The sequence below is a fragment of the Marmota marmota genome, unplaced genomic scaffold, assembly GCF_001458135.2.
Source record: "Marmota marmota marmota unplaced genomic scaffold, marMar, whole genome shotgun sequence".
Lineage (NCBI taxonomy): Eukaryota > Metazoa > Chordata > Mammalia > Rodentia > Sciuridae > Marmota > Marmota marmota.
In genome coordinates, this window is record NW_025999874.1 from 45579 (window position 1) to 65467 (window position 19889).

General features: G+C 53.5%; 1 protein-coding gene across 1 annotated transcript in view; it reads left to right on the forward strand.

Annotated features, from left to right (window-relative positions):
- The first annotated feature begins 5200 nt into the window (after positions 1 to 5200).
- Positions 5201 to 19889, forward strand: part of Wnt3 (Wnt family member 3) — a 42010-nt gene continuing 27321 nt past the window's right edge. Inside the window, exon 1 of the mRNA XM_048786321.1 lies at positions 5201 to 5500. Within this exon, the coding sequence (XP_048642278.1) occupies positions 5421 to 5500 (80 nt within the window). The 5' untranslated portion in view covers positions 5201 to 5420. The remainder of the gene's footprint in view (positions 5501 to 19889) is intronic.

The window sequence follows — 19889 nt, forward strand, 5'->3', positions numbered from 1 at the left end:
GGGGGGGGCACTAAGCCGCAGGTGCCCGTATGATAATGACTTTTTAAAAAAATATATATATATTTTTTTAGTTTTAAGTGGACACAGTATCTTTATTTTACACTTAGGTGGTGCTGAGGATCGAACTCGGTGCCTCAAGCATGCTAGGTGAGCACTCTACCACTGAGCCACAACCCCAGCCCCCCACCCCCATAATGACTTTTTGACAGACTGCCAATCCCTGATCTCATCCCGCTGAAGCATGCAGGCCTCATCCTACCCTCACCCTACTGAGGGTAGCTGGGGTGGGCAGGAGTTCTAGGGGCCAAGATCTACTCCAAGGAGGGCAATGAGGACTTGGAGGACCATAAGGAGCACCGACCTGTGATCCTCCTGCCTGAGACCTCAGTCCTGCTTCCTGGCTAGGCCAGTCATCAACAGTGTGTACAGGGGACCACTGTGTGTGGACTCTACTCTAGGTGTGGGGGTTCTGCAGCCTACTAGGGTTTAGATTTCAGAATAGGAAATGGGCACCGTATGGCAGGTACGTCTGGAACATCATACATGTGATATCGTGTCAGTGTAAGGGGCTATGACGGGAAATAGAGCTGGACAAGCCACCCAGAGTGACAGGGAGGGGGCACTGCCAGGAGTATGTTGGACTTCCCTAAGGAGATGTTGAGGTCAGTCTCAGGCAGGGATGTCAGAGATTTTCCTGGATAAATCCTTCGGGAGAAGGCTTTGGTCGCCTGAGGAGGGACCACTTAGCTGCATGGAGGGAGAGATCGGAGCTCAGTCCTCAGGTCGAAAGAAGAAAGAAACCCAATATTTCTTACTCACCCTCTGTGGTCTGGCATTCTGTTCTCATTTAACGCTGATGACTCCCTGTAAGATGGAAAGTCTTACCTCCATTTCCTGATGGAGGGGAACAGGCTCCCAGAGGATGGGCAGCCACAACGGTACCCCATTTTTTTTTCTGTTGCTCACCCCCTTCCAAGGACTCAAATTGCTTTCCAAAATTCTCTGGTGACCTGGGACTGACTGAGACAGACAGGAAGAACTGCTGTAACCTGTGGTCCTAGGGTCAGGGTGGGCCCAGGCCATGAAAGACTGGTGACCGGACAGCTGTTCTCAGGTTCCAGCATCTTGGTGGAATGTCAAGGTCGTCAGTGCTGGGCAGAGGCATCCTGCCGTCCCTGCTTGCTGGTGCCAAGGCCAACTTGGGTCACCTGGGCCTAGGTCCTGCCCTCTGGGGGTCTTCTGGGCCCTCCCAAGGGAACCACCTGGGCAAGGAGGGGAGGGGAGCCAGAAGCCACACACACCTTATCCTCAGCTAGACTTCGGATTGTTGTGGAGATTTAAGTCACTCACTCAAGAGGATGCCCACTTAACCAGGATCCCCAAAGATTTTGACAGCTCAGTACCAAAGGCACCCACTACCCGCTGCATAGAGCAGGCAGGATGGGACTACCTCGCTCGCCTGCTGACTTCCCGCCTCACTATCAACTCCACCGCCAGGGGGCGCGCCAGGGTGGCGCAGGAGAGGCAGGGAGCCCTGGAGAAGATACCTGTTTGCCTTTGTGTGTTCGATTTGTCGCTCACCTACGTTGTGCTTACCTGGTGCAGGTCATGGGTTTCCTGCATGTCCAGGACTCTACATTTATGCCAGAGAAGGGAGCTGGACATAAGAGAAATCTTGTCCAATTCATTTCTGTGCCCACCACTCACTGTGGTCCTCCTGCTTCCAAAGTGCCCACTATTGTCCAACCTTGCAGTGACCTCCAAGGAGCTCGTTTAAAATGTTCTGGAGCTCTTATACCGCTTAGCAGAAATTTCAAAGCCCCTCTCTCCGGGTGAGCGGTCTTGGAGACCCCTATGCGCCCCCCTCGTGGTGTTCCGGTGAGTTCCTGTTGTAGGCCTTTGGACCTTGGCACTTGCCGTTTCCCTCGCCTGCAGTGTCTTTTCCCTCTCCCTTCATCCTCCCTAGGCTGGTCGGCTCCAGGCTCCAGCCCCTCCAACGCTTCCCCCCATATGCCGCCCCCCGCAGCCCCTGGGGATATTCCAAGCAAAAATGAATGGCACAGTCAGTGCCTGGATTGGCGACTTCCTTCTCCCTCCCAGCGACAGACGGGTAGCCCTTTGAGGGCGAGCGGGCCTGGCCGCCGTATTCTTTGTCTAGGAGGTGCCGCGGCAGGGGGGTCCGGTGGAGCGGCGCTGAATACGCAGCTAGCGGCAGACTGCGCGCCCCGGGGAGCGCACATCAAAAGGAACCACAGGCCAGACACAGAGGTGGGGGTGGGATGGGGTCCCCATCCCAGGTCTAAGTTCCACGCCATTCACACACACTACATGAAGTGCTTCCTACGTGCCACCTTTTTGCCCCCAGGTCCCCGGCCCTTGTTGCCTTCTCTGCCCCCATTCAAGAGACCACCCTCCCATTCGGGGCGGAGGCCTCCGGGTCCACCGCGCTGACTCCTCCACCCCGCCCACCCTTGCTGGCTTTGGAGTGGATTTAACTCTTTCTCCACCAAGTGCAACCTACCCTGAGGTTCGGGGCGCCTATTAGATGTTTCTATTTGTGACTCGTAGCTCAGCGGCGCCCTCCCTGCCCGCTGGGCGGGCAGGAGGAAGGAAATTAAGCTTGTGTTGAAGGAAGGACACCTGGCAAGGGAGAGGAAGGGGCTTAGGAATCCCCTCCTCTGGGGAACTTTCAAGTGGGGGGAAATCCCCACACAGGCCTCCATTCTCCCAGCCTCCTGCCGTCATGCCTTCATCTGACAGGTTCTAGTCCTCTCTGCCTCTATTCCCCAGGCTTCTGGGCCAGCAGGCTCCTGGATTCACCCTCTTATCCATTTGTTCCTTGACCACTGAACACCAGCTGGGTGTTCACAGTATTCCAGGCAGCCCAGAGGAGGCATCTGAATACACACAGCCCTTCATGAAATGACCAGTTTTGCCAAGGCCAACCAGGGTGGCTTGCTGGGCATATCACAATCAAACCACACACCACCTAAAGCCACTGGGATCTTATGCTCTTGCTTCCTAGGGCTGGCACTTGTGGAATATCTTGAGGCCCTAAATCACTTCAAGAGCCCATCTAGTTCAACCCCTGCCTTCCCATTACATTGTATTCACGGTGGTTGGTGTCTTGGTGGTCAGGGAAGGGAGTCTCCCCAGCTCTCAGAAAGTTGGTTATGGGGCTCTGAAACTCCCCAGGTGTTTTTTGATTGTTTGTTTTGTTTTGTTTTGGGCAGAATTTGCACTCCAGCAGGCAGCTCTTTTCAGAAAACCACCTGGAAGCCCATGGGAAAGACAGCACTCCTCCAGGTAGGTTCTAACAGGCTTTGATCCATGAGGGGTGTGTAGAGGGCTCTCTTCCTGCAGCCCTGGTTGTGGGGTTCTGCATTCTGCAACAACGGCAAGCCCACTACCACCTCCTTTGCAGGTGAATCCAAAACAGGGAGCCTCAGAATCAGCCCAGCCCTTAGGGCAACTGTGGAGATGCCCGTCTCTGCAGCTTCCACCATGCCCCCTGCTCTTTAGTAGGTTCAGGAATTTTCTTTCCTTGCTGCTCCTAGGCCCTCTCTGCCTTTCCCCTTCTCTTTTCTTCCCTTTCTTCCTTCTGTTGGTAGCTCCTCACCCCCGCCCCAGCTCTTCTCTATTTTTGTCTCTGGGGCGTCTATCTCTCCACTTGGTCTCTCCCTTTTCTCCCCTTCCCTCCTCTCTTTCATCTCTCCCCCCACCCCACCCCCTCCAGTCAAGTACTGGGTTAGGAACGCAGCAGAATCCGTGACAAGCCCAGGCGGCTCTCCCGACCCTTGGTGCCCCCAGGGGCCAGTTCCTTGCTCTCCCCGCACCAGCAGCGGCCCTGTGCGGAGATTGGGCCAGCAGCAGCGGGTTCGAGCTGTGGATACCAGCAGCCCAGATCAAAGACCAGGAATGTCTTGTCCTCCTCCTTCAGCCTTGCCCCCAACCTCCCAGTCCCAAGGAGAGCCCACCATTCCCAGCCTGGGCAGGATTCAGGTGGGCTTCTTCCCTGCCCTTTCTGCCAGAGTTCCCCAAACTTCCCTGCCTCTCATCGGCCATATTTCCTTCACCCCCAAGTCAGGGCTGCACTAGAACCCTGAATCCTCCCACAGCCCCAGGGAAGGGGTTAGGTGGAATCACCCAGGTGATGGGATGTGTCCCCCAAATCTCACTGCGGCCTGAGACCTAATTCCTCTGCTCTGGAGAGGAAAAAGAAAGAGGACCCTCCGGCCCTGCAGGGGAACTGGAAGGATTCCCCCCCCCCCATTGGGAGGGATGGGGTATTCGGATCAATGTGCTGTCAGCTCAGGATAAGAGCTTAATCATCAAACCCCAGGATACACCTCCCCATCAGCAGAAGGGCCCAGGGATCAGGACCGGAGAGTTGAACTGAGGGGGGGGGGGCCGTCCTGGAGGCTCCCAGTAGCTCCTGGGCAGGGCGGCCACGTTTCATTGACTCCAAATGGTTCGACCCCAAGATCCAAAAGAGGCTGCGGGTCGGGCTTCTGAGGTCGGGCCTGAACGCCTTGAGGAGGAGAAAGTGACCCGACTCCGCGAGCAGAAAATGCAACTGGCCGCTGGTGTCAGTTGCAGGAAATGCAAAGGCAGCAGGAGGTCCCGATACCAATCTGATCCCTGACAAAAGACTCAAATGACACTCGGCTCTGTCCCCCGGCGCCGCCCGCAGCCAGACCTTCGAGCTTCCGCGGACTCTCCCGCGTGCCTCTCGGACACCCGGGAAGCGACCTCCTGCGGCCGGGTGGCGGGGCCGGCTGGCTGGCCCGCGGGCTGGGAAGGCTGGAGACTGGGAGGGGTTGCATTTCCCAATCTCCGGTCCTGACGGCCCGAGCTGGGGTTCTGGAAACATCCCTGTGCTTTCTACTGTCGATTCCTCGCGGGCCTAAGTCCCAAGGGATCAGGGTCTCCCCACTGAAAATGTGCCACTCAGTAATGCCCACACCAACCCGTCACCACGTGAACGCGGGGTCAAAACTCGAGCTCCCTAAACCTGACTTGCGGGGGATTGCGGCCGTCCTAGGCCAAGAGAAAGTCCGGTGTGCCGTGTCCCCTCAAGGCCCCACTGTGTCCGGGGCGCGGGCTTTACCCAAGTTTGCTGGGCGATGCCCTTCCCCGAGCCGGAGTTGTGGGCGGGGCGGGAGGGGCGCGTGATTGACAGACTGAACTACAGACTCATCTCTTACCTTAGGCCGCGGGCGCTGATTTGCTGCTCGCTGACATCCTCAAACCCGGCTGCTCCGCGCTGGGCTCGGGAGGGGGGCGGCTGCGGGTGGAGGTGCGCTTCTGACAAGCCCGAAAGTCATTTCCAACCTCAAGTGGACTTTGTTCCAACTATTGGGGGCGTCGCTCCCCCTCTTCATGGTCGCGGGCAAACTTCCTCCTCGGCGCCGCTTCTAATGGAGCCCCACCTGCTCGGGCTGCTCCTCGGCCTCCTGCTCGGTGGCACCAGGGTCCTCGCCGGCTACCCAATTTGGTGGTAAGACTCGCCTCTTGTCTGCCCGCGGCCCGATCTCTCCGCCTCGCCCGGGGGAGGTGGGGGGCGCTGGTTCGGGGGTGGGCGGCGGCAGGGCTGGGGCTCCTTTCTCCTTGCCTCTCTCCAGTCCCCCAGCTGCCCACCCTCCTGGATTTCTGCTGGTGTCGCCTTCAGAATCCAACTCCTGGTTTATCCGATAATCACCATTTTCCCTGCTACCCGCCGCAGAGGCTGGAGGACTTTCCCCGTCTCTGAAGGTCTCTCATTTATGATTCCGACCCTCCACCCATCCCAATCTGAGGGTGGCTGAAGACCCTCCATTTGCTTGCAGTTGGGTTTCTGGAAATCCAGCGCTGTCCCTGGGGCCCAGCCACTCCTCTTCTCCATTTTGGGGTCTTCATGGGCAAAATCATCCTGTTTCTTCATTGCCACCCTACCTCCGCAGCTCCTTGGTCAAGAGATTTCCCCACAATAACCCCGTTTGCTTTCCTATTTCAGACCCCAAAAGCTGCCCAAAGGGGTCCCTGGGGCAGAGGAGTGGGGGGATTTCATCAGATCCTCCCCACTCTGCACCAGATTAATTTTGAGCTTCTGAAGTGAATATGGTATTTGCTGATCCGAGATGCCATTGAATTCGGTTGTATTCATTTCTTGCCTGACCATCCTAGCAAAAGGGGGGCTCCTTGAAAATGTAGTTGTCTGGGAGGGGTAGGCTTGTTGTTCTTTGACCAAAAACCAAATTCTCCATGTCACATTTGTTCCTTTTGGAAAACCGAGGACCGAGGAGAAAGGGAGAGGGAAAGGAGAAATCTGTCCCTGAGAAATGCGGATACAAAAGGCATTTTAGTAAATAAGACTAGGGAACCAGGCGCAGGCAGGGCTTGGGGGCTGTGTGTGTGTGCAAAGGGACTGACTAGGGAATAAACAGCCTTTTGGGAGCCCCAGCTCTAGGGAGTCCCCTTGTTTTCCAAGCCGCCCCATCTCCACTCCCCCCTTCCGCAGGTCCCAGGGGCCAGCGGGGAAGACACTGAAACCAGTTCTCTAAATTACACCCCGCCTCTCCCCAGTCTCCAGCCCCCTGCATTCCGGAAAACTTTAATTAAAGAATCTTCCCCTCCTGGACTAGGAGAGACTCGGCCTGGGGGTGGGAGGTGAGGAGGAGGAATTTGGGATCTGTGAGGAAGAAGGGGGCTGTGGCCCCTGAGGTGAAAGTCAGAGGGACGTGCCGCCAGGGTGCAGTGCTGCCCGCATGCCCCACTCTCCCTACCTGCCACCCTGAGCCAGGAGCAGAGCCAGGGAGATTTGGGGGCCACACCCTGAGTCTTTTCCCAGTTGTTTGGGGGTGGCAGCATTTGTGTCTGGGTGTTTGGGGCCCCCAGGAAGAAAGGAGGGACAGAAGCAGGAAAAGGGTATAGCCAAGGGACTCTATTTAGAGGGTCCCAGAAGTTGCCCAGCCTGTCCTTCCCTGTGGCCTTGGGCTGGCCTGAGGCCTCTTGTACAAAAAGAAGCCCACAGGGTGGCCAGGGATTCCAGGGCGGGGGAGGCTGCTTCACTGGCCATTCCTGACCCTCTTTCCATGCCTGGGCCAAGGCCATGCTGTTCTTGGCCTTCTCAGAAGACCCTGGCAGGGGAAGGGAGGGAAGAGGCTTGGCGCCCCAGAGGTGGCAAGGACTGCAGGAGAGAGAGCAGGCTCCCTGCCCTGTGCACTGGAGGAAGGCACTTTCCGGGGCAGTGCTGAGGGGAGGTGGTGGTGGTGGGTGTCCTTGTGTGATGGTGTCTAGGGGGCATCTGGATAGGGCCCACCCAACAGACAGAAGCTGTGGGAAAACATGGAAGGCCAAGACATGGGCCATAAGGTAATGCTAGACACAGGGGCAGACACGCTGCTTTGTCTGAGCCAAGGAGAGATTTTGTGTGTGTGTGTGTGTGTGTGTGTGAGAGAGAGAGAGAGAGAGAGGGTGGGCAAGTTCAAGTGGACCCATGTGCTTGTCAGTGCCTGCGGCACCTGTGTGTGTGTGTGTGTGCACGCACGTGTGTGTGCATGTGTTATGGATCTAGGACCCTATGAAGTGTGTGGTCACTAGTGTGTTTGTGTGTGTAGGAGTTTTTGTGCCAGAGACTGGAAGACTGTGCATGTGGAATCGCGCGGGGTGTGCCTGGGGGATCCGTGGCCCGGGACAGGTTATGCTTGTGTCTCTGCATACAAGTGTCAGCAAGGGGCCGATTCTGGGATCCATGTGTATATGTGTGTGACACACAGAGAGAAAAGTCTAGAAGTATCTTTGCCCATGTAAAGGTCAGTGCCTGTTTGTGCTTGTGACGCTGTGCATGACTGTGTTGGTGACTGGGTATGTGAGTATGGTTCTCGTGTGTGCACGCGCACATGCTTTCACAGCAGTGTAAAGGGGAAGCCCCACAAATGTCTTTGTGTGTGATATCAGTGCTCATGGCCATGACCTGATTGTGTTTGTAAGTAGGAGAGTGAGACCTGTGTCCGTAGCTGTGTGAGTGCTGTGGCTAGGTCAGCTTGTGATCCTGTCCCCAAGTGACAGTGATGTGGCTGGACTCGTGGACTGTGTGTCCGTGGATGAGTTTGCAGATGTCTGGCCTGTGGGTATGAGCGACACCTGAGCTGGTGTGCATGTTGGAGATCAGTTCTTCTAGAGGGAAGGTCCAGCAGGAAGCCAAGGTCTCAGAAGGTGGCTGTAGGGCACAGCTGACCTGGGATCCCATGCTGGGGTGGGGGGACAATGTTCTTTGACATCAGCTTCTCCTATCTGCTTGTGGACTGCTGTCACTGGCCCTGTTCTCTGAGGTAGTTTGATCTTGGGGTTGGGGTAAAGGATGAGTCCCCTTCTTAGGGCTGGGACTGGAGAGTGGATGAGCCTCAGATTCCTGATCCCACTCTGCCCCCAGGCAGTCAGATTCCAGACCTTTGAGGATGGAGGCCCCTTGTGGCCTGCCCTCTTTGGCTCACCTAGCACAACATTCCCCAAGAGGGATTTACAGGGAAGTCACTTAGCTGGGATTTCTGTCCTTGCAATCCTGGGGAGAGAACCCCATTCTCAGGAGCCTGCCTTATTCAGGCCCCAGCCTTGAGAGAGGGTAGACAGAAGGGCCCCGACAAATGCTTCTGAAAGGAAGTGGTATGCTCCAGGCCCTCCCAGCCAGGTAGTTGGGGGCACTGGGACAGGAAGCAGTGACAGCAGCTCTGATTTCTAGAATTCTCCTTGTCAGTTCCAGTTAGTGCCTAGTGGAGAAACTTGTCTTTCTTCTCCTTATTGGGGGAAAAGGAACCTACCTTCCCAGGGCCCAGCCCAGTCCCTGCTGCGTTCCAGAGCAGACACCCTGATGGAAGAGGCCTGGGCTGGGTGGGGTCAGCGGCTCACGGAGCTGTCACCGTCACTCAGGGCCATGACCCCTCACCCCACCTGGCTTGGAACTGTCTTCTCTTCTTTCACCCAGGACCACCAGCACACCCTGCCTGGAAGCTTGAGGGAGGGTGTTTTGCTCAGGACACGGAGTGAGCTGGATAATAGGCCACCCGGGTTTCATTCCACCACCCTGACACATGCCCCCACTCAAGCGCCTGCCCCATGCCCTGCCTCAGTTTCCCCATGTTTCAGATGTCCTGCTGCCTTCCCCATCCATTCCCACCCCCACCTGTCTCTCAGAGGCTTGTGAACATGTTCAGTCAAACCCCGTGGGGGTCAGTGGGCTGGGCCCAGGGAGGCACCTGGAGACTGCGGGGGAGGAAGGCCCCAGGCCAGGTGTTAACACTTGTAACAGGCAGGAATTACAGCTGGCTGGGGCTGGGGCTGGTGAGGAGGAGTGAGGCTGGCTGGAGGCTGTTGATCCCACAGACAGACAGACAGACAGATGGGCAGATACGAGATCGGATGACCAGGGTTGAGCAGGGTGGTCTCTCTTCCAGGACAGACTTTGCCCTGGAGGGATGTGACAGGTGGGTAGAAATGAATGAAGGTCTCCTGGAAGTGAATTCATGGCCCTCCTGCCCACCCTACCCCCTGTGGTGGGAGGGGCTTTGGGGTCCAAAGGGAACAAAACTGTGGTTAATCTGTTGGTATTCTTCCCATGGGATCACATTTTGCTTAGGAAAGAAAAAAAGGAGGGGGGAAGGAAGGAAAGAAGGAAGGAAGGAAACAGGTCAAACAGTAAGAATTCTGGGAATAACAGCCTTGGGAAAACTTCTTCAATATATGGGGGCAAGGATGGATGAAGGGGCAGTTGTCAGGGCAGATTCTCTTTAGAGGCTAGAGGTGAGCACTGGGTAGAGCCTGAGCCCTCTGTTCTTAGCATTACCCCATTTGCAAGTCGGGGATCCTGAGGGTCTGGGTCTGAAACTTCTGCCCTGCAATTAATCCTGCCTGTGGGAAGACCTTGGGGGGCCAGAAGAGGCAGGAGCTGGACCTGGGTGCCAATCCTTCAGCAGGTACTTGCCACAGCAGCAAACCCAGGCAGACCTTCCTATACCCACACTCTCTGGCATCTAGGTATCTGCTCAGCCACTGAGAAGTTGGAGACTCTGAGGCAGATAGCGCCAGGTGGAAATCCCCAGAGAATAGACTCCGCCAGGCTCACGTGGCCCAGCCCACTTGCTGCAAGCTTCACACTAATAGATACTCATGGAACTTTGGGCAGATGTAGAACTAAGAAGGTGGCATGGCAATGGGGCGGCAGGGGGAGGAGCTGTGACACTGGGGTTTTCTCTAGACCTAGAAGATCACTCTTTGGTCTGGGTAGAGGACAAGGAGCCTGGGGACGGGGCAGGAAAGGTGGTTTTTCTTAGAGGTTGCAGCTAGCAAGCCCTTCCAGGGAAAGGGTGAATTTTTTGGCCTTGGAATGGAATGAGGTGAGCCAGGCACTGAGAAGGACCTTTTCCCACCACCCTACAGGAGCCTGGCTCCTTCCAAAGCCACGGAGGAGAGAAAGACACTGTCACCTCTCACTGGGTAGAAAGAGGAGGTTGCCTAACACCCTTCTCAGACTGGGCCATCCGGACGTCACATCACTCATGGCATCTGAATGACAGAAATGGTTGTTGCTAGGAGTAGAGAGACCCCTGAGTTTACCACCCACTGACTGTGTGACGTAGGATGAGTCCCTGTCCTTCATCCACTTTAAGCCCTGTCTCCCTTTGGGCTTCTTTTCCTTTGACCACAAGGAAAGAAAGAGGGGTCCCTGCAGCTTCTTAGCATTACAGGGCTATGATATGGACTAGACTCATTGCCGGGAAGCATGGGCTTCCACCACAGATGCCACGCACCTTCTATCTCTGCAGCTCCCTCTGATCTACACCCCAAAGCTGCCTGCTCCCCTGCTGCTATGCTAACCTGCCTGCACTACCAGACCTGCCCCAGACATGATTCTCTGCAGCCAGGCTGTTCCGTTCCCATCCAGCTGCTTCTTGTACTACCTGGATAACCTAGGGCGAGATAACCTCTCTGTACCTCGGTTTCCCAGTCTGTCAAATGATTCTAGTGATTGTCGCTACCTCACAGGGTTGTGAAAATCAAATGCAGGAAACCCATGTGAAGCTCTTAGAATGATGTCCACTGTACAGGAAGTACTATGTACGTGATAGCTATTTTCACCCCTGGGGTCCGCAAAATATCGGCTAATTTAATTCCTGGATCTAAACTTGCCTCTCCCAATCAGCCCTCCCAGACTGGCCCTACTTTGGTTATTTTCTGCTTAACTTCAGAGCCAGCTTGGCCACAATGCTTGGTACAGGTGACCACAAGCCTGTAGCTTTATTCTTAAGTTGAAGGAGCGTGGTCAGGCTGACTTAATCTCAGCTCTTTGACTGCCTAGGAAGGGTAGGGCAGGGTGGAGAGGGCACTGGATCCTCCCTGATCCTCCCCTGACCCCACAGTCTGCCAGACTCTTGTGGCCGCTGCTACTCCAGCTGAGACCTGGAGCCTCCTCGGGCTGGTCCTGGACGGGTGGGAGGCAGGCTCCCTGGGGAGTGGCACCCAGCTGCTGGAGCAGCCTGAATTGAAGTTGCTGCTCCAGGAGCTGAGGATGATTCAGAATGTGATTTATAGACGGAAGGCAGAAAGCTTGGCTCCTGGCAGAGGTCTGCTGCTTAATTACATTCTTGGGGGGGCAGGGGTGGAGGTATGCGTGGGGCTGTAGTAGGGGAAAGACTTCCACCTCCTCCCTGCCACCTCGTCCCTGTGCTGTCCCAGCTCCAAGCAGGGTCCTTTTTTATCCTGCTGCCAGAGAGGGAATTCCCCGTTCTCAATGAGAGGCCAGACAGAGCACAGGGAAGGTGGGAAAGAGGGGGGCACAGAGGCTCCTCTGGGACTCCCCTTAGCAGTCTGCATGGAGCTGGGCTGGAGAACAGGATGCTGGAAGAATCACTGGGTCTTCACCATGCTTCCGGGCAGGTGAATAGTTGACCACCTGGGCAAAGGGTTTCTAGAATCTTCCAAGTATGGCAACTCTCCATTTTCTGTTGCTACCTCTGAGGGCCTTCCTTCAAGTTTATACCTTTTCTGCTTCTTAATTCTCAGTGGACCAAGGGGGCTGGACATTAAATCCCCTGTGCGGGGGCTGAATCCCGAGTGTTGGTGGTAGGTGACTTGTCATATGTGAGCATAGTGGCTGACTTAGATTCACAGAGGTCCTCCAGGAAGGCTCAGCCTTGTACCAGAGGGGAGGAACTTTCCTGACCCATGTTAAACTATTATCTCAGGGAGCCATGACAATTCAACTGGCTCAGTCTACATCACCAGTGGGCACTGCTGACAGGCAGGCCCCACTCTGTGGAGTTACTTGCTGTTACCACTGACCCGGGTGGGGACACTCTAGTGGTTCTTCAATCCCATGCTCCTGTGCTACGCTTTGGAACCCAAATGCTTCACTTCTAGTTCCTGAGGCTGGAAAGGTGTGGGGTGGGCAGGAAAGGGGTTGCTGAGGCCCATAGCATCTATTTATCTGTTTGCAGTTGGGTTAGTACAGCTGGGAGGGGTTGGCAGGGGTCAGGATGGGGACACTAGACAGCTCTCCGGTTCCCCCTGAGGCAGACCTGCTCAAAATGGCCTCATTATGTGTGTGGAGTAAATTCCAGAAATGTCAGGCACACCCATACGTCTAAGGGAAGGATGGAGACCCAGAAGTGTGCTCAAGACAAGGGCAGGCAGCCTTGAGGGGTGGAGGTTTCCGGGAAGGGAGTCAGGGGACCTGAAACCCGGCTCTGCCACCAGAGCAGATATGATGTCAGGTAACTCCCAGCTTCCCTGGGCCTCAGTATATAGGGGAGCTAGACAAACTGCTGGCCACGAACTTGTACCTCAAAGCTATGTTTTGTTGTCCAGTCATTTAGATTATCTCCTGGTGTGGGGGGGAGGCAGTCATTGAGGGCCCATGTCAGGGCAAGGTGGAGGGTGCGTGGATGAGTGAGTGCAAACCACTAAAGCTTCCCTGGGCCTTAGTTTTCTCATCTGTGAAGTAGACCGTAGCAACACATCCTCCCTGTCTGCAGGGTTGGTAAGAGTGTCAGATGGAATCATCTTCATACTTTGAGAAGGGTCAGTTCTTTCCAGAGAAGTCATCTGTCATTGATACTCCTAAAAACAGGAGTAAGATCGAGCCCCTACCTGGTGAGGGTGCTAAGAATAGACACAGCAGGACCCTTTGAGCTTCTGGGCTTGAGGAGCTGGTTTTTCCAGAAGAGGAGCAAGAAATGGGTCAAACTGGGGAGTTCTCTGCTCCTTCTTGTAGGGTTGTAGGGCTAAATGGGGAGCGCCCAGGAGAGGGAGCAGAGGCCTCAGGTTGGAGGCCAAGAGGTCTTGGGGCATGACTGGGTGTCCATCGGGGCATGGGGCTTGGTGAACCTCCTGGCCTGATGCAGAACCCACAGGCCTGTCCCCAGCTGAGCCAGATATGGAGTGGGATTTTCAACCAGGGATGAGAGTGAAGGGCTGGTAGCTGAAAGGGCTCTTCTGAGACCCGTGGTCATCGGGAAATCCAAAGGAGAGGATAAGGCCAGCCAACCCAGAGAGGGACCCAGGTCATTGCCTCAAGTTGGGCTGGAGAAATTGGGAGGTCTGAATGCACGTCTGTGTGTGGGGAGGGGGATGGGAGCAACAGGACCCAGTGCCCAGGTCTGAAGGAGGGCCTTTCTGCAAAACCTGCCCCTGGGCACAGAGTCCCACTTATCTGCCAGAGCCAGCTGGGCCAGCGAGGAAAACCAATCTCACGGGGCCTGTTAGGAATGCAAATAGGGGCTTGTGTCAGTGCAAGTGAACAAGCATCCCGCCTCCCGTCCAGCTCCTCATCACTTATCTTCATCACGGATTTCTGAGGGTGTCACTCCCCTGCTCTAAAATCTCCCATGGCTCCCCACTTCCTGTCTGGCACGGAGGCTCCCTGTGCTTTGGCCTATACCTACCTGTGCAGTTGTGCTCTGCATTACCCCTCTGAAGTCTCCCAACATCTCACTTCAGTAGGAAATAACTGTCCTCGTGCTTATTCACTGAACTTCTTCCTCCTCTTGTCTCTGACTTTGAAAGGCTGTTGAACTTGGTCCCCAGGTTGACCAGGGATCCTGCTGCCCTGCTGAGCTCAGGCCCAGTTTGGCTCAGGTCATGTAGCTGCCAGCCCTGAACTATGGAGGGCACCTAGTAGAGTCACCCATGTCAAGGGGACCGTTGACCTGGGCAAGTTGCTGTCCCGGAAGCTGAGATATCTCTAAGATCTCAATTCCCCTGGGTTTCTTTCTTCCATTTGCAGATATTTTCTATTGGTGTATTATTATTATTTTACTGGCTCACACTATGCTTAAATGTCCAAGCCCTTAGTTTGAAGATTCCAGTTGGCAAGACTTGTTTCTCCTCCCAGGAATAGTCTGTTTTTCGACCATGTGCTATGTGCGGTTCCATCAAGCTCTGGAACCTAAGTCCCTCCACTTAGAGACGAGGAGTCACATCCCGTAGCCTGTACATGGTAAAGGAAAGTTCTGAGTCCTTGTCCTTTTGGCCCAGATCCTTTTCCTTCCACCACCATTCAGGTTGAGATGGACTTCTTACTTGGGGTAGGAATTTGCTTATTCATCTAGTACCCTGTTCCCCAAGGGATAGTTTTGAGGCAAGATTCTACTTGACCTTCAACTTCAAGGCTTCTACTTCAGGTTTATGGATACTGTTTATGAACCTCTGGCAGCTATCTTATTTGGGGCTATGCACTAGCCACAGGCAAACTTTCTGCATGTCATACGCTGTCCTCTAAGTGGGATTGTGAACTATGGCAGTAGCAGCCATGTGAGTATTTCATTGCCCTTGGAATGAAGATGGGGTGCCCTTGGTTAAATCACTGCTTCCTGGGCCTCTGTCTTCTTATCTGTGAAACAGGAGGGAGATAGAGCAAGGGACCTCCATGGGTAGCTCCAGCTAGAAGCTTCATTATTCTTCTTGGTTCTTTTGGCTTCTTGGCATCTGGTCTCTATCAAGATGAGATGCACATGCCAAGATGCACCTCGACAGAATCATCTTTCTCTCCCAAGTCCTATTCTCATCTTAGCATCTCTGATAAAGCTGATCTTCTCTTGACTTTTGCAATTTGAAATCTAGCTTGCTTTCTTCCCGAGGAACTCCTAGAAAGGAGATGAAGCATGTTTACATCCTGGCTGTTGGAAAGCCGCAGCCAAGTACACTGTTGGCTTCTCTGTGCCTGGTGTGTACATGGACATGGTGGATACTCCAAAAATATTTGCTGTCTATGAACTGAATGTTTCCTGCCAGTTGTGTCCAGTCTTTTCTGGAAAGAGGCAAGACACATGAGAATTTAAAAACAAAATAATGTTTTTTTTCCCTCTATCAAGGAATTGGCTCTGAAGGGATGGTTGGGGTTGGAGAATTCCAGCCAGTTATTTTATTGTCCATCATCTTTCCCCCAAATCACAGAAACCTCGACCTCAGGGGAATCACCATCTTTTCTTTCCTCCATGATCTGCTTCATTCTAACCCTAATCTTCCTCCCAGGGATCTCGTTTCTGGCCATGCTATGGTCTTCCTGTCCCCTGACTTCCACCACACCTGGCTCTTTCTACCTTCCTTTGCCTTGAAAGCTCTTGCTGGCATTTTGCAGGTGAGCCAGGAGTGCCCAGGTAGCATTCATGTCTCTCCAGGGGGACTGCTCTTGCTCCCAGCAGCCGTGGTGACAGTTGCTATCCTGTAAGGCTGAGGAGTGGGGAAGGAGGAGGAGGAGAGCAGAGGAGCTGAGCCCAAGATCACTGCCCCTGGTTACCCGGGCCTCTCTACCAGCCCAGACTCTTCCCATTAGCAAAGCCCTAGGTGGGGCCCGGGTTAGGTCTGGGAGTTCCATCGGCGGTTGGAGCCTCAACAAGGAGCAGAGGAGAGCATCCATAACCAGGGGACCAGGCCAGCTTCTGCCATCCACCCAGGAGAACATCTCACCTCCTCCGTTTCTCTCCTTGGGTAGCTCCCTGAAGACCACCCCACCAGGCCCCTTGACTTCAGCAAAGAGAATGTCTAATCTCAAAATGGGTGGTTCTCTATCTTAACTGAAGCTTCTGCAAGAGAGAGATTCTGGAGTTTTCCAAGGATGGAATCCATGACATCAACACCATCTTTGAAATAACTTTTTAAAAAAAAAATATGTATATACTGGGGATTGAACCCAGGGCCTCACATGCACTAGGCAAGTGCTCTCCCACTGGACTACACCTCCAGTCCTTTTCTTGTAATTTTATTTTGAGGCACAGTCTCATTAAGTGGCCCAGCCTGGCCTCAAACTTGTAATCCTCCTGCTTCTGCCTTCTGAGTAGCTGGGATTCCAGGCGTGAGCCATCACGCCTGGCTGAAATCAGCATTTTCCCTTCCAATTTACTTATGAGAGCACTGAGCTTGGAGGCTTGTCCAGGGTGGGATCGAGCAGGGGATGAACAAACTGTAGGATCTCCCATGTTACCATTTTCTAACATGCACTCCACAGAGAACCTTCTAGGTGACAAGGTATTTCACCAAGACAGGAGGACAGAATGTTTTTTTAACTTTTTCTCCAAATACACATACATATAGGAAAGCACACAACTCATAAAGGTCCAGGTCAGTGAGTTTGACAGAATTTATTACATTTGTTAACCTGATATGAAACTTAAATATTGGAGACTTGGTGAATAAGTCTTGGTTTAATAGCCCCACCCCAGGTCCTACACATGTTCCCAGGCCAGTCAGATGGGAAAGCAGGTTTGGCCAGCATCCGCCTAGCCCAGAATCCTAAAGGAGTCCTGCTCCCCCCATTGCTGGGGTGTGATCTGACGTCCCTGCCTTGGCAGGTGCCTCTCCTGCCCATCAGCAACACGGCCAGCTCCCTCTCAGCTTGTGGTCACTCTTACCTTCAGATCCCCTTCTTGTTAAACTTGAATCTTGTCTTATTCATTCTTAGCTGTAAAGGATCTTCCTCTTGTTTGGTCAGTTTTGTCATTTTTAAATGATCTAATCAGAAATGCATTCAGGTAGCAGATATGACCACGTCGTCCCTTGCTCCTCAGGCTGGACTCCAGGCCCTGCACCATCCTGCCCCTGCGTGACTCTCCGTCGAACTCTCCCCAGCCCCCAAGCCTGCCCTCCAATTCACTTTCATTTGCATGGGTAACAGGGTGGGCTCTGGGGACCGCAATCTTGAGTTCTGCTTCTGTTTTTATAGCTGGGTGACCTTAGCCTGTGTGAGGCTCAGTTTTTCTGTCTATAAATTGGGGATCACGAGGGCTACTGTGAGGATTAAAGGATACAACACACATGAGACAGACAGGGTCTGGCGTCTACATCGTGAGTAATCCGCCCATGTGCCATCATTAATCTGGTTGTACGGTTGGTACGACTCTTGTTCTAGAGCTCAGCTCCAGGCCTTTGCCCCTTCCCCTCTCTGGAAAGCCTCTCTGGACTCATGTCCATTCTTCAGAGCACAGTTAGGTACCACTTCCTCTCTGCAGCCTTCCTTCAGCACCCAGCCCCAGATCAGCCTCTCTCAGAAGTCTCTGCTCCAATGACTGGACTTGAGTCACGTGCAGGCAGGACCAAGTTCTCAATCATCTCTGTATCCACACCATGAAGCAGAGCATGTGGCTCATGGCAGATGCTCAAGGACAGGTCCCAGGATGAAAGAACACTGCTGAGAGTCACCTGATGGGCTGAGGCGCTGTCTTTCTGCCTTGGCTGGATTTCCATTGCCTCTTTGAGGACTTGCTCCCCTGCAAGAGGGACTGGCCCTGGGCATGTTTTTTTCTTGTGTCCCTAGTTACCTCCTCAAGGGCATCTCTCTTGACTTCGCAAGGAGAGGGTCAGCCCCTGGGGGCAGGGATTCCGCTTGTGTCTGTGTATTCCTGGGGAGCCTTGCAACGTCAACCCAAGTGTTGCAGGAACAGAGTCACCCAGTCTGTAGGTAGGTTGGCCCATGAGTCAGGCTCCTTCCCAGGAAAGTTCTGGGGCAGGCTCAGCTGGTTCTCACTGCCTGAACAGCATCTTCTCCCTCCACCATCTCCTAGTGGGTCCAGCCCTGAGCGCCCAGCCTGTGTGCTTGGGAGATGGCATGGCCTTTCAGAGAGAGGGGTGCTCTGGGCCCCAGAGACTGGAACTTTGGGTGGTTACTTAAAAATATCTGAGGGAACAATTCTTCCTCTGCAAAATGGGGGTGAAAATTACACTCTCGGGGCAGTTGTGAGGATGACCGGAAGTCACTCACAGGGACTGAGTGGAACATGAGTAGTCAAGGGTAATCTGAAGATCATTCCAGTGTAGCGAGGATTGTGCCAAGTCTCTCCCAGGCCAGGTTTCTGTAGAGCAGGAAGATCTGAATTCCTTCAAAGCCATATGATTGATGTTGGTTTGTCTCAATAATTAACCTATCTGAAGACCAAAGTAGGGGAGGGGTGTGGGGCAGGAGTCTGGTGATTCAGTGGGAGCCACTGGCCTGACCTTGTGTCCTGTTGTCCTGTTTAGCCAAAATCCTCACAGGGGCCTCTGGTTCTTGGGAAGGGAAGGGTAAATCAGATGTGGTGGCTTCAGGGATTTTACTGGGGTTCTGAGGACTGGTCTGTGCAGGTTTAATATGGCTCTAGTTAATGGCTGAGACACTGGCCATTTCAGCCCTGCTGAGCAGAGTGAGTAAGACTGGCAGGGGTTTCTGGGAGGCCCAGGTCACTGTGTGCGTCCATCTTTCAGGTGAGAAAGGCCTGCTGACCTTCAAGGAGGAATTTCATGGGAAGGGCCAAGGGCATGCAGGTGGATGGCTGATATGCACCTTCTGCAGACACCAGCTGCTCTCCTCCAAGATGGCTAAAAATATTTTTTTATTATATAATACTTGACACTCACAAGCGAGTAAACACACCATATATAGGATATAAAAACAAGATGAAAACTTGGACCTTCCCAGTCCTGAAGAACCAGAATACCTGTATGTGTCCATGGGCTCCTCCCTATCCCAGCCTCCACCTCCTCCCAGATGTGAGCACATCCTGAATTTTGCACATTTGCTCCTTTGCTTAATAGTCTGGAATAAATGTCCAAAAACTAATAATAGTTTTCCCAGATAAAAGAATGCCTAAGTGTATTTTTTTATTTTGCTTACTTTTAGCATTGAAGAAATGGCGTTTTCCTGTATGTGGTGTTCTGTGATTAGCTTTTCTCTCTCTGTGTTAGAGTTCTAAAGTTTCGCACTGTTATTGCATCTTTCTATAGTTCCTTCGTTTTCTACGAATATATAATAGTCCATTACCAGAATATTCCACCGTCTGTCTGGTCCATGTCCTGTTCATGGACATGTGTCTCTCAGGGCACTTGAGGGAGAGCTGTTCCTGCCTAGAGCAGACCCGTGGGTCATGGAGTGTGTAAATGGTGGGTGCCCCTCTTCACAAGTGGATGCCACACTGTTTTCTAAGTAGTGATTCCATCATTCCTCCACCTGACCATGACCTTCCCAGGATTTTTCCAAAATCCAGCTCAGAGCTGCCATCATCCTGGGTCTGTTCCCAGTCTTTCTTCTGCTCTCCTGGCTCTTTTGCATACCTTTTGGGTCAGAGTGTGACCTCACAAAGTGTGTGACTTGCAACATCGGTCTCATGTAATCCTGCTGAGAAAAAAAAAAGATCTGGGGTCAAATAAATTTAGAAATTGCCACCTGCTCTTGGGAGCTTCTTGCTGCTTACTGCGCTCATTGGAATCTTAGTGGCACAGAGGGGATTGTTGGGGTGACTGACCCCTGTTTTCATTTGGTTAACCTGTTTTCCAAAAGTAGTGAACCCCAGAGTCTTTTCTTCCCCTTAGGTATGAATTCTCACCCATTTGGAAAATGTGGTCTAGAAGACGCTTCTGTGTCTTTCATGTTCTACTCTGTCCTTGGGGTC